Here is a 13,979-nt window from a genome sequence, read left to right as displayed (position 1 = left end):
AAAATTATATGGAGGGGAGCATTCATTAACATTACCTTCGGGCAATAATCTGATGTATGTAATCTCTGTTTTAATATGAGTTGTTATCAAGGCTCTGGTTCAGTGCTAGCCTGGTGTGGAAGCAGAGTAAAACAGAGAGAAATTCAGTTTTAATGGTTTGTCTCTGCCTTTAGGATAACTTGATTGTATGCAGAAATAGCCACTGACCCTGCTTGCCCTTACCTGTGTATTGTTTCTTAGTAACTTTTGTCTTCATCTTTGCAGAATAATCTCAGCCTCTTTTGAAAGCTTTTCTGAGAGTCGTCATCTTTCCACTAGTTCAGATCCTGATACTGTAGCAAACAGAGAGGAGAGCTCACCATCTAGCTATCCGTTCCATCTGACTTCTTTATACGATGAGGACATCATTGACTTGAAGTGAAGACAGACAGACTGTTCCTTACTTCACCTTTTCTTACACATCTGTGAGCTCTGTAGGAATGTCACAAACACTGCTTCTAGTGGTAAAATGTGGCTGGAAGTATTGGTGATTAATCTTTATAGATCCCATGTTATTCTGGCTTGCTTAGCCTGATTTGGTGATGCTTACATCTTTGACATATGTATATTTTCTTATCTCGGTTCATGAAACATTACTTTTTGTGGCATTCTAAAGGTAGGTAATCAATGAGAGCTTCAGGCTGAAAATGAAGTAAAAAGTATTATTTATTCTGAGCTTCTTATAATTGAAGTACGTGAATGAAAGTGGCATTCAGTTAATTGCTGTTACTAATATCTTGAGCTGTTTTACAAGTGTGCACCATGTAGAAAGAAGAAATTGATGATGTAAATCACTCATTTTGTTTTTTCTTAAAAAAAAAAAAAAACAACAAAAAAAAAACTTTTAGACAAGGTCTTTCCAGACAACGCAAGTGCAGTCTGTCCTTGAAATGATGGAGCTATGTTTTATTCACTGAGGATTGATGGTTACTCTATAAAGATCAGGTAACACGAACGTGCAGTTTTCTTTTCTCTGACCTGTCCTTGCACTTTTTTTTTTTTTTTTAAGAGAAACTTGAAAACTGTTTTGGCATTAAGAATCTTTGAGTAGAAGGACTTTTTATAAGAAAATACAAGCTTTCAAATCTTCCATAAAATTGGAAGTAAAAAATACATTGTATTTCTCCACAAAGGGAATGCTGTTTCTGTAGTGCAACTGCAGATTTCATTACAGGCAGAAGCCCATGCCCTGATTTTCTTTCTGACTACACAAAGATTCCTGTGCTGGCATCAGAATTAATTGTTGTCTGCTTTTACACCAACAATAGAATTCGTTGCTCCAAGTAAACATATTTTTCTAAATGGACCAGGCTGAAGTTTTACTGCCAAGAAACTAGTTTTCTATGATGAAATAGTCATATTAGATCTTTTGTTTTGTTAAAGGACAGTATTTCATCATTAAAGCTTGATTTTTTTTTAACCCTTTCCTCCATGCCAAAAATCAATTTTCTACAATGTTTTGAACGGGTTTGCTGTTTTTCATGGAAAAGTGATGCTTCCAGGCTTTTTATATATGAAGGAACTTTATTAAAGCCCTATTTATGGGCTTTATTAGGGTATTTCTTGCTCTTTATGTAGAAATATTTCTGTATCCTTGATTTATTTTGTAATACCATTTATGTGTCATGATTTCCCCTGTCCAAGCATGACATCTGGTGATTTGTGCCTTTTGCTTCAGTCTGTCTGAATGTAAAACTTTTTTTTTTTTTGCAAAGTTTCATGGTATATGATGACTTTATTTCTCCGTCTAAGAAAATATGCAAGGCCTTAACTGAAAGGATTACTTCTTATTCGCAGTCAGAGCGGCTGATCAAGAAAAGAAGCAATATTTTAAACATTAATTAGTACAGAATCAGAAGCAGTATTAACCAGTGGCTACTTGTACTTTTGTATTTTTGCACCTAAATATGTATGGAGTGAACCTTCGTAAACACCTGGAAGTGCCACCTCAGAGTCTTTGCAAGAACTTGTATTTCTTTTTGAGAATGTCTTGGGGGGAGGAGGGAGGAACAGTATCCATTTTCTCTGTTCTACATACCTGGTTAGCTATGGTTTAAAAAAAAAACACTCTCAAAGTATTGTGTAGTCACTTGTAGTATTGTGTAACCACTTGTGTGGACTCATCAAATCAATTTTAGGGGAAGCACTGTTTGGGCTTGGGTATTTTTAGAAAGCAGAAGCATCACCTTTTTCCATAAACACGTTTCTCAGTGTAGTATTTTTATTTCTGTTGTGTGGGTGTTTTTGAAGACTACTAGTGTGCTGCAAAACTCAGGCTTTAATTTCAATTTAATAAAATTTGAACTGGAAAGTTTTTTTTGAACTTTTAGAATATCAGATTTTAAATGTATTGCAGAGGTTCACTTCTGCTATTCTAGCATGATTTCACATGATTAAATGATAGTTTGATAGTAGTTGAATACACGTGTATACATATGTTGATTAGAAAACTTGTTTGAAGAACCTGAACAAACACATATTTAGGTATCCTGAAAGACATAGAAAGACCTTTTAGATGGAGCAGTAGAGAGATCAAGAAGAATGGAGAAAGTTTGACTATAACTGACCTAGGGTGATAGGATGAAAAACCACAGCAGTGGCAATAAAGTATTGCTATGAAGTCTGTGTGGAGTTCTGCCTGTAATAGCATTGATGACATCTAGCAAATACTAACAAGCAGCAAAAGTACTGTAAGGAATACAGCAAAAGTCTGACTGCTTAAGCTAGTTGAAAAAGAAAAAAGAAAAAAAAAAAAAAAGGATCAGACTAGCTTCATGGTATTTATTTTATCTGGAACAGGATGTTGGAAGAGTTTGAGGAGGGAGGAAGCATAGATCCCATATCAATTGGCTTGTCTCTCCCCTCCAGTCTGAATTTTATGGTATAGTGTAATGTGTCTGATGCAAACTGTTATGCAGGTCACATTGGGAACTACCAGACCTAAAATAATATTACTCATACAGGACAGGCAGGATCTGAACACTGGAGAAAATGACCTGTCTTCATTCCTTAGGTATGCAGTAAGTGCCTTAACAGTGCTGTCACTTCTTGAGTATTTACTTCTGCGGTCAACCAGCATGTCATGCAGGCATGGAGGAATAATATTAGACCTAGCAAAAGGAGGTGAAGGAGGGATCATGCAAAATTATTTTGTTTTATGACTCCTAGGTATGGTAACTGAGGCTTTAGGGTCATGTATGTGTAGTTTACTCTCTACTTACCATACAAGAGCAGCCTGGAGTGTAGGTAGAAGGCAGGGAACATGGCAGTTATGCTTGAATTTTGTTTGACACAAGCCACAAGAACCAAAGTGTGTAAAGTTCTTTTTCACATTTGTCTTATCTAAAAGACAAAGTACCATACAATAATATGAAACTGCTGGGAAAACTGGACAAATAGCCAGTATACAAGTAGTCTTTGTCAGACTGTGGCATGAATTACATGCATCTTAGTGTGATGAGACATTGTTCTCTGAACTAGCTTCTAGACATTGTCTAAAAGTAGTGTCTTAGATCCATCATATTCAGGCTCTTGATCAAAAAAAAAGCCAACTGTTGGTATTGATGGATAGGTTCTTGTTTGTCATTTCTAAAGGCCACGTTTTTCATACATCTGTGTAATCTGTCTTCAAACCAGTGTCAGGTGACCAGGAAACATGAAATGGCTTATTGGAAGGCTACTGAGATGGACAGGTATACCGTTCTTTACTCTGGCCCCTTAGAATCATGTTTTTTCTCTTCTTTGTAACATGCGTCTATTCAATTAAAGCTTAGAAATTAGCCTTGGACACAAATAGCAGCTGTGTCCACCCTAAGCACAACCTTTCCCACTTTCACATCTTGTGTTAAAACTGCTACTAGTAGCCTGTGTTCTTAGTGTTGGCTGATCATCATATGCATGAGAAAAAAGAAAATCTTTAAAACTACAGCTATGATGGGTAGATGTGTTTTCCAATGAAGAAGATTACTGAATAAAGCTTGCTACCACCTTCAACAGAAGGGTTAAAAAATTCCTTCCACAAAGGAATAATTGTTACCAGCTTTTGAACAGTTGCTATCAAGCTAAGCTAAACTGAAGGCCAGTTATGAACTATACCAGTTTGACATGTAAGAACTTTGAAGAGAGATAAACCTACTTGTGTTCCAGACTAACAGTCATTTCTTCCTAATGCTTTCCTCAAGTGGCAATGGAGTACAAATAAATTTTAAAAATGTTTGAAACTGAAAGCAATGGAATGTTTCATTCTGAGGAGATAAAGACCCGAGCAACTTTGGAAGGGCTGGGTGCTCTCATGATGGCAAAAAATGCAGACTCTAGGTTTAATGGACATGTGAATAATAACTCCAGTTGCTTCGTTTGCCAGGAACAAGTGGGGCCTCTTCTGATTACAATTGTTTCCTAGACTGGGGAATGAGGATTTTTCATTTTTTCTGGCCTTTTTCTTTCTTTTTTTCAGTCCGTGACAGGATGTGAAGTGTCACTCAGAATGAGTAGCAGTTTTGTTGTCTGCATTCATGTATCTGTCCCTATACGTGTGCAAGCATTTGTAACTGATGGGTAGATTAAAATTAAAACTTTTTTGGAGTACTGGGCTGGTCAACTACATATATATTTAAACAGTTCCTAGTAGGGCAGGTAATAGGTTAGGTTGCACACATAGGAAGTGTAGCATCGTTATATATGGCCAAGGCTGCTGCGCCTGCCATTTCTTCTCTGCTGTTCTAGGTGTACTTGGACAAGCCAGTTTCAAGCTCTTGCAGGCTTTCCTGATTTGTATTTATGGCTTGTGCTTGCAGATGCAGGAGTGTCCCCAGAGCTGTGGCTTAGTCTGCATTTGAAACCTAGTCCTTGTATTTGGATTTTTTGTGTGTTTGTGTGTGTGTGTGTGTGTGTGTGTGATACTGACTAGTGTCATTATTAACAATTTTGATGTCATGGTTCATTTGCCCAGTGCTTGCTAATTCTGTTAAAGCAGTTTTCTCGGATACTTAGGCATAGTCTGAATTTGTGGAGAAATAAATTACACCCTGAGAACTAAATAATACTAATAAATAATACAAGGAGCTCTTATGCCAATATACAGTAAACATCTGTACTAGCATGCAGGGTAGAAAGTATGTATTATTACAGTTGAGCACAGCCACTTCACCAGGCTGTTTAATGCCTAGCTGTTTCACTTTGTTGTTGCTGACCTGCAACTGACTGACACCCTGTTTGCTAGTGAAACCATATTAGCCTATGATTTCAGGAAAAAAAAGTAAGAGGTTATTTTTGTGTGTATTTATAACTCTACTAGATATATATACAGTTGGATGGAAAATTCTCTAAAGGTTTATGCAGACAGTATTACCAACCTGCAGTGTCAATTTTAACAAAGTCTTTGAATGTTGGCAGACTGTTTTTGTAATTTTATGACTGATATTGCTAAGTTGCTGAGTTTGTGATCAAAACCTCTTTAATACCACTTGTCTTAAATACTGATGTATTATCATTGTTTTTAATGTCATGTGATAGTGCGTATGGTTTGTGTTTTAGATGTAGCATCCAAATAGAAACATTCCTATCACAGCTGGAACTGTTTTAAGTGCAATTTATTGTTTTTGTGAAGGAGGAAGAGAAGACTTATTCCTACATATGTAATAAACTTTACATCTATTCTTTCTTTCACAGTTACAGGACTAATGGTTTCTCTAATTTCTCTTGACTGATGAACCAAATTTAAAAAGAAAAGAGGTAGTATGGCTGCCAACAGTGATCGATTACTACTTCTAGTTGAGTTCTGTAGAAAGTGTTTCAAACATGTCATTCACTTAAGTACTGTCACAACTGCTGAGATTGGTGCTTCTATCTTAAGCATTACCCATCTTTGACGAGAGCTATAATTCAGCATTGGTTTGTGTTTCTGGGCTTTTAAGTCTTTTGGGACTCTCCAGTTGTAGATCTTTACCCCTTAACTTAAGGCTACAAAAGATGGATTTCCTCCATTTTTCTGGCTTTATATAGGTATATTGTCTTAGTCTACAAGATCTATTGATTCTTTTTGTAAAAGAGACTCCAAAATACATTCTGCTGAGAGTTACAACCCATCTCGTGATTTAAATGCATTCCTAGCCAACCTGACAGCACTAGGACAGATAATGCCTTCATCTCCCTTTGAGATCTAGACTTATTTCCTTGGTCAGGTATCCCAGATACTGAAGCAGTAACACACAAAAGGGAAAAGTCACAGTCTGAAATAAAAATTATCCAGACTATCATTAGTTTCTTCATATGCCATCAGGAAAAGGTACAGAAGAAGGAATTGTTTTTATTATTATTTATAAAATTAGTTCTTAATTTAGCTATTAGAGAAAAAGATACCAGCTAATACATTTCCATTACAGTCAGTCTGCACAAGGTAGGGGAAAATAAACAAAAAAACATGGCAATTTAAGAAAGACTATGTTTAAGACTTATACAAGGAAGATACACTACAGTGAACATACAGAGATAATCAAGTTGCATGTACATACCTACATGCAACATGGGAGGAGAAGGAAAAAAAACATTTTACAAAAATTCATTAAAACAATTTGATAGGAAGTTGTGTAACTATCTGCCACGTGAGTCAGTTTTAGCAACAGCACCATAGTTCATGATATAAAGCTTTCATATCGATAACAGTCTCAGACTTAAGATCTTCTGAAGTGGGCTTCAATCTGTTCCAGGGTCTGTCCTTTTGTTTCAGGTACATAAAAGGCTGTAAAAATCACACTGAGGCAGCAGAAGGCAGAGAAGAGCCAGAATGTGCCATAGGATATTAAAGCCTGAGGGAAGGGAAACAACAGCAAAATATTATGATAAATTGTTACTGTGCAACTACAGTCTGGGCCACCAGAGAAGACTGGCCCAGTGCTCTCTCAGAATCATCTTAAATAAATTTTCTTATGAAAAGAAATACTGGATTGTAATTTATGATGCTTACTATCAAATCATGAAATTCCTTAGTTACCAAGAATGCCATAACCCAGTTTGTTAACACACAGGCACCACTAGATATTCCCCTAGCTTTAAGTGGGAAAATTTCAGACATCACCAGCCATGGAACAGGACCCCAGCCAACAGCAAAACCTGAAATTACAAACAGAAGAGATTAAATGCAAGTTAAGTATATTTCAAAGGGAAAACTGAATGATGGTCAAGTTAGGCAAGTAACTCCACATTCTAGGCTGATTCTGCAAAAAAGTGCCTCTAGCAAAAGCCTGGAGTGTGGCCTACTATATGCTATTGCACTTTATGTCAAATTTCTTACAATAGTCTTAACAAGCAAAATTTCTTATTGAGAAGCTTCTGAAGCTACTTAAAAATTAACCTTGTTTCTTACTGCTGCTTCCTTGTACTGTCACAGAATTCAGTATGGCTCAGATACTACCAAAGACTCTTCGTTCCATTAATGACTACAGAGTAATTCAAACTGAGCGATTACTACTTAGTATTACAAGAAGGAGGTATAAATTGATTTTCCATGACATCAGCTTAATTACTGCTGGCTTGATCAGCAGGGTTATGAATTCCCAGCCTAACTTTGTCTCATACACTAAAAAGCTCTGTCAAACAGAACTCCATTTATCAATAATATGACAATATGGCACAAATTTGTCACATTCAACAGCAATTATGAGTGTCATGTAATGTCTGCTTAGAAGCTTGTTCCACTCACCAGCAACAAAGAGCCCTAGGCTTACTACTGCAAGCCAGGATAGGCTGTTTTCTGTTCCTGGGGATACTGAGTTTAGAGTGAAACACACATTAGCATTTGATGAGTTGTTCCCATGTGGAAGGACCATTTTAAAGTAAAGCCCAAATAATGCAGTACTGACAGCCATGATGATCCCTGAAAAGTAAGCAATAACCATGTTGTCACTGATCACTGCTTAAGTACTCTTCTTTCTGAGAGCCAAAACACAGGTGCTCAGCCAAATGCAAGATATGCTGGTCCTAGCAAAGTGTTTCTAAAAAGATAGTGTTCTTGGAAACAAACATTGGCTTAGATAAGAGTGAAAGATACCAGAAAATCATTCCATGCATTAGACAAACAAAAGTCCTTAAAAGCAGTCATTGCTATTGAGTGTACAATGCAACAACTATATCAAACAACTGGGGGGGTGGCATATTTATTTGTAAAGTTAAATTTCTTTAAACTACATGCAGCCTTATGTAAGCAGCACAACACTCCGTGAATGTAGCTGCAGCTATGGAGAAGCTACTTGAAATGTCCACTTTTAGACACCTTAGGTAGCAGAAATTTGTATTGTGTCTTCATGACCTAGCTACTCCAAAGTATGATCTGGCCTGGTAAAATGACAAAAAGGATAGCCATACACAGGTTTAAGGGGCACCACCTACAATGAGTTCTGACAAACAATCAGAAATTGTGTCCAAAGAATACATTAGGTTAAATACCATACACTATAAACACTAGTATTAGGTTTTAGTTAGATATTAGGAAGAACTTCTTTACTGAAGGGGTTGTTAGGCATTGGAATAGCCTGCCGAGGTCTTTAAAAGATATTTAGATTTAGAGCTTAGTGATATGGTTTAGTGGAGGACTTGTTAGTGTTAGGTTAGAGGTTGGACTAGATGATCCTGGAGGTCTTTTCCAACCCAGGTGATACTGTGCTATGGCTATGGCCAATCGAAGTCAAACAATCAAATTGTGTACATATAATGTGACAATTTCCTCTTATGAATTAAGAGTTTAAGTCCATAGTTAAATTATAAAGCAAACCACTTAAGATACATAAATTGTAACACTTAATTCCCCCAACAGTTACGAGACTTTCTGGTACTCTATATAGTTCTTTTTCTAACTGAAGTCAGTAGTATGTTTTACCAGACATGTAAAGCAGCACTTTCCGTCCAGTTTTATCTATGATAAGTGCGGCCACAGCAGTGAAACATACTTGTACAGCACCCACAACAACAGAAGCCATTCTGCTGTCCTGAAATAAAGTAAGAGGCCGGGAGAAGAATTTGCTTTTTCAGGCTGATAACAGGATCACTTATTAAGCATTAAAGATGAATTTGTTTCTTGACTCTGGAGGAAGAAAAGCTATCCCACAGAAATCAATGGGGAGGGGAGGGGGGGAGAGACAGAACCTTAAATAAATAAATAAATAAAAATGACAATGTCAAGATTAATTAACATAACATACTGGGCTCTTAATAAACTTTAAAACACGTCACAGCTTCTCACAAGAGTTTGACTTTCTCTGAAGCATTGGATTTGTAACTGTACTAAAAAAGTTATGAATTAAGATGACTATAACAAGAATTTCTATCAGTAGCAAAGTTTCACACACAACATACTTCCCCCCCAAAAAGTCACATTCAGATATGCTAGAGTAACATAGTCAAGAGGGTATCTATAACCCAAAACCCAAACTGTTATCTATGATGCAGGCAGGATCGGCGTCAAGTCAGTTTGCTACATTTTAGACTTACTCAGTACCTACTAAACTCAAACAACAGACATTTACCAATCTGGAAACACACTGATTACCTTGAAGTTTGCATCTTCAAAGATAATTTCTGCATAAAACATAACTGCATTAATGCCTGTTACTTGCTGAAGGAACATCAGAGCCATACCAATAAGAAGTGGCCTGTAGATTGAAGGATTCTTAAATTCATAGAGATTTAGTCCCTGTTAAAAAGATGAAGTAATGATTCCATGAAAAGTTCAATATTTTAAATTAGAGATCACCAACAAATGATGCATTTGGACAGGTGCAAGAGGAAGTGCTTTTATATAACACAAACAATAGGAAATCAGTGTTAGAGATGTTGAACAATCCAACAAAACTGCTAGAAAAAGAAAAACTAGATATCAATCAGAATAGATAATTACCAAGATCATGAGCTTGACTGCTACTCAGGCATACCAATGGCAGCCAACAGTGATAGTTGCAGCTGAAAGGTAGTGGAAAAAAAGGCTCTAAATCTCACTGATTCTTAAATTTTGTTTGTATGAGAAAACAGGTTTGGACTGATGTTTTTAGAAAAGGCTACTAGGCAAGCAACAGTAAAAAAAAACTTTTAATTACACTGTTTGCTTTCAGATAGTATTCAAAAAAAATTTAATGTAATCAGATTCTCATCACCTCCTCCTCAACATTAGCTTTGATCTGCCTACATTCCCATTCATGGTCCATATATGGTCCCCGCAGAAACTGTAAAGAAGCTATGGCTTCTGCATGTTTGTTCTGATTCAGCAGAAATCTTGGTGTTTCAGGCATGAAGGACATCAACAAAAGCATTATGCAGGGTGGAAAAGAACACAACACTGCCAGCCAGTGCCATTTCAGTGTTATTCCTGGTGAAAAAAAAAAAAAAGAAAAGAAAAAAAGAAAGAAAAAAAAGAGACTGTGAACATTAGCTAGTTTCGATTCCTTAGTGTAGTTCTTTCATTACATGTACTAACTCTTTATTGTCATTTTAGACCCCTAACCCCAATACCTGCAATGTAGGCTCCAAGTATGCCAGTTACCACCATCAGCTGAACACAAGAGCCAAGCATACCACGGACTTTTGTATGAGATATTTCAGATATATATACCTAAAACAAGGAGAAAAATCTAATTACTTCTACCCAGTTTTGGATCAAGAATTTGAGAAGTAATTCATTTCTGAAATACAGACATACTTTCTAGTGACTCCCCTCTTTAAAAAAAAAAAGCCTTAAGTAAAATGGCGTGAGTAGAAAAGTACTACCACAGAAATGCACATTGGCATTATGGAAAAAACATGGAGAAAGGGGAGGCCCTAAAACAGAAAAATGCTGATGTATCAGCATCCCACATATGACCAAACTTGCATTAGTAAGGGCTTCTTTTGTTAGCCATATCAACAACAAAAGCATTCTGGTGCTTGGGACAGTCTTGTATGAACACATGGCCCACATCACCTATAAAACTCTTTGCAAATGAAAGTTGAAAATTTTTCGTTCAACGTAAAGACTGCGTATTTGGCATTCTCCATGAAGTCCTCAACTGACAGTCGCTCATCTTAACATACATGAACAGCAAACATATCTCCTCCAAAATTAGGGAACAACTTAAATTTTTTAGTTCGTTAAAAAAAAAAACAAAACGCTGATCCTAAGTCAACAGCTACAGCTCACCAGTATACACAGAAACATAGAAGAGAAATCCCTCATGTTTACAGATGCATTTGTTTTTCCAAAGTTACAATTTTAAGTTTTTCAAGAAGAAAAATAAGTAATCCTTAGGTCAGGAATAGTTTACAGCTACAAAACCATGGTATTACAGATAACATTTTCCTCCCTCATCACTGCAGTCATACAGATCTTTTACTGTTGGCTGTGGATGAATGCCTTTGCAAACGGGAACTTAAAGCTTGGCTCCAGGAAACAAAGAGAAAGCAGTCGTTCATAAAGAAAACAGAGTTCTTTCATAGGCATTAGCACAGCAGATTGCATTCAGCAATGGAGAACGTTGTACAAGATTATAATTTAGATCCCACTGATTAAATATTTTGTTTGTTTGTTTGTTTTTATAACTATCCAGATTGGTAACTGAACATTTATTCTGCACTTCACGATGACTTCTTTCCCTTTTATTTTCAGTTTGCTTTTTACTTCAAAAGCAAGAAATGCTGGAACCACCAGAAAAGAAACAAGCTTGAATTCTGAAATTCTAGATAGCTTATTTCATACTGCCACTAGATCCAATAGGCAAATTATACAGAAATAAAGAAGACAACAAGAGAATGAATTCTTTCCATTAACCTAGTGCACGGATATTTCTGAATGCATGTGAAAAGTTAATGTTTCAAAGACAGCAGTTAAATGGAAGGAGTAGTCACTGCTTGGTATTGCGCTAGAATGAGTGAGTGAGCATAGTTAATTTGAAAACCTAAGAAGTTTGGTGAAATACAAGACTATTAGAAGTAGATGGTAATAGCAAAAACAAGCAAACAAAAATCCAACTTCAAGAGATATAGCTACACAATATTAAAACAAACAGAAGCAATCAGATAGTAAGGACAGACTAAAAATCTGAAGGATCATATGACTGTACTAAGAATGCATAATGCAGAAGTGCTATTAGAATAAATAAAACATTTCTGTATTTTCTTCATGACTAAAAACATGCAAAAATATGATCCTGTAAAAATCAGTTTATTTTAAATCCACAGACTGAGGCTAGAGTTAGTTACTGCATCCAAGCAACTTATGATAACATTATGAAATAACAAACATTCTCCTAGAAAAGCTTTAAAAACAAATGAAACAAACAAACCACTCACCAACAGAAATAATGCCTTACTTACCGGAACAACAAGTGAAGTAATTCCGCTGGCTAAGCCAGTCAGTATTCGTCCAAAATAAAGCATCCAGACATTCTGAGCTGAAATAATAACTACATATCCAGAGACATACGGTATTGAGCACAGCATTAGACTCAGCTTTCTCCCAACTCTATCCACAAGATAGCCTCCCAGTATTCCTCCAGCAGCAGCTCCTAATGTTACTACAGACTTCAAAAAAAGAAGTTTAAAAATACGTATGCATATATTTATACATATATGCATATAAATAAAAACATTTTTGTTGTTTTTGTTTTTAAAGTAAATAGCAGCTTCTGAAAAAGAAAATTGTACAAGAGCATGCAGGTGTTTTGAAAACCAAAATAAACACTAAATTCCTAATCAAACCATAGCCAAGAAGCACTACTCACCACAACTGAGCAGCAAGTAATTTTCAGATCACATACATGTACAAAGCTCTTTCAACGAAGAAAATAAAACAGCAGTAACCTTTGTAATCTGTCTACAAAGCCATCCATTCACAAACGGGCCTTCAAACTGTTTTAAAGCCCTGAAGAATATTATCTTGAATAACCTGAAGTCCAACCTGTACCAAAAGCAAATATTCCCTATGTTGACAGATTACACCTAATCTACTAGAGTTGATTTTCTGTGGTCCCCTGACAGGCTCAACTGAGAAAGCTGAGAATTCTCACAAGATTTTTTATCATCAAAAGTAAGTTCAAATAACATGGGCATTTACTAATATATGCTAATTGAGGGTCATCGCAGCACAACATCACCGTCATTCAGGAAAAATCTGAATCAATCACTGATCTCACCAAAAAAAACAAAAAAAACTCATTAACAAGATCCACATTTATCCTTGTTCTTAAGAGGAGTAAGACCCCCTCATGTAAACAGTGTCTTCTTTACCTACACTTTAAATTGAAATCACATAACAGTAACACTTCATCATACAGAAACTTACCCCAAACCATGATGCTTGACTGCTGTCTAATCTTAATGTAGGATCATTGATTTCCCTCAGCTCTGGTATAACAGGTGAGCTATAGCCTAGCACGAAGCCAAAGCTAAGTGGTCCTAAGACAGCAGCAAACGTGGCCAGGTACAGCTTCTTGTTTTGCACTCTGAGGCAGAAGAGACGGATGAGAAGGATCGCGCCGCCTCCAGCCCCTCTCACAAGGGCCGCTAATGCCCAGACGGGCCTGACAGAGGTCCCGACCCCGAGCTCGCATCCGTCACGTTCCCCCCCCCCCGCCCCGATACCGGCCGCAGACGATCTCCAGGGCAGTGAACGCTGTCCCCGAGCCAGCCAAGGCGGCAGGGCCGCAGCGCCCGCGCTCACCTCTGGTAAGCGTCCGAAGCCGGGTAACCCAGCAGGTACCGCGACTCCTCTGCCGCCATGCCCCTACCGCGGGGAGCGCCTCGGCGCGGCCAGCCCTAAGCACTTCTGCACGAACCGGCCGCGCTACCGGGCAGGCACCGGCCCTCAGGACAACGCCGACCCCAGAGGGACACCGCGCCTCTTGCGAGCCCCAGTTCAGACGGAGGCGGCGGGAGTGCGGCAGCGGGGCGCGATGACGTCTGGAGGATGCGCCGGAAGCTGC

At 37.5% G+C, this 13,979-nt stretch overlaps 2 protein-coding genes across 17 annotated transcripts in view; one reads left to right on the top strand and one right to left on the bottom strand.

Moving 5' to 3' along the window:
• The window catches only part of GARNL3 (GTPase activating Rap/RanGAP domain like 3), a 61,610-nt gene extending 55,893 nt beyond the window's left edge, over positions 1–5,717 (top strand). For all 14 annotated transcript variants that reach the window (XM_068657091.1, XM_068657084.1, XM_068657088.1 and 11 more), the window contains one exon: positions 265–5,717. In XM_068657091.1, the coding sequence (XP_068513192.1) occupies positions 265–421 (157 nt within the window). In that variant the 3' untranslated portion in view covers positions 422–5,717. The remainder of the gene's footprint in view (positions 1–264) is intronic.
• A 609-nt stretch (positions 5,718–6,326) lies between these two features.
• SLC2A8 (solute carrier family 2 member 8) lies at positions 6,327–13,943 on the bottom strand. Of its 3 annotated transcripts, none has more exons than XM_068657102.1 (10): positions 13,718–13,943; positions 13,340–13,499; positions 12,373–12,579; positions 10,537–10,636; positions 10,182–10,393; positions 9,581–9,724; positions 8,912–9,020; positions 7,739–7,912; positions 7,031–7,149; positions 6,327–6,845 (listed from the first exon to the last, which is right to left on the bottom strand). In XM_068657102.1, exons 1-10 carry the CDS (start codon positions 13,774–13,776, stop codon positions 6,711–6,713), a joined length of 1,419 nt encoding a protein of 472 aa, XP_068513203.1. In that variant the 5' UTR covers positions 13,777–13,943; the 3' UTR covers positions 6,327–6,710. The 3 variants fall into 3 exon arrangements, with proteins under 3 accessions (XP_068513203.1, XP_068513202.1, XP_068513204.1); XM_068657101.1 differs by having other exon boundaries at positions 7,004–7,149; positions 13,718–13,941; XM_068657103.1 differs by lacking the exon at positions 13,340–13,499 and having other exon boundaries at positions 7,004–7,149; positions 13,718–13,942.
• Between the last annotated feature and the right edge of the window lie 36 nt (positions 13,944–13,979).

This window comes from Anas acuta, chromosome 20 (assembly GCF_963932015.1).
Source record: "Anas acuta chromosome 20, bAnaAcu1.1, whole genome shotgun sequence".
Lineage (NCBI taxonomy): Eukaryota > Metazoa > Chordata > Aves > Anseriformes > Anatidae > Anas > Anas acuta.
Note: the sequence above shows the minus strand (reverse complement) of the source record. Positions and strands in the feature narration are given on the sequence as shown.

What these genes read in the sequence shown, in the direction of transcription:
- SLC2A8 (XM_068657101.1), bottom strand. Translation starts at nt 13,776, where the DNA reads ATGGCGGCAGAGGAGTCGCGGTACCTGCTGGGTTACCCGGCTTCGGAC. An exon ending in TTACTTCACTTGTTGTTCCG is followed by an intron (nt 10,637 to 12,372) that starts GTAAGTAAGGCA and finishes TCCTTGTTTTAG; the next exon opens with GTATATATATCTGAAATATC. An exon ending in AGTGCTGCTTTACATGTCTG is followed by an intron (nt 7,913 to 8,911) that starts GTAAAACATACT and finishes CTTACTTTTCAG; the next exon opens with GGATCATCATGGCTGTCAGT.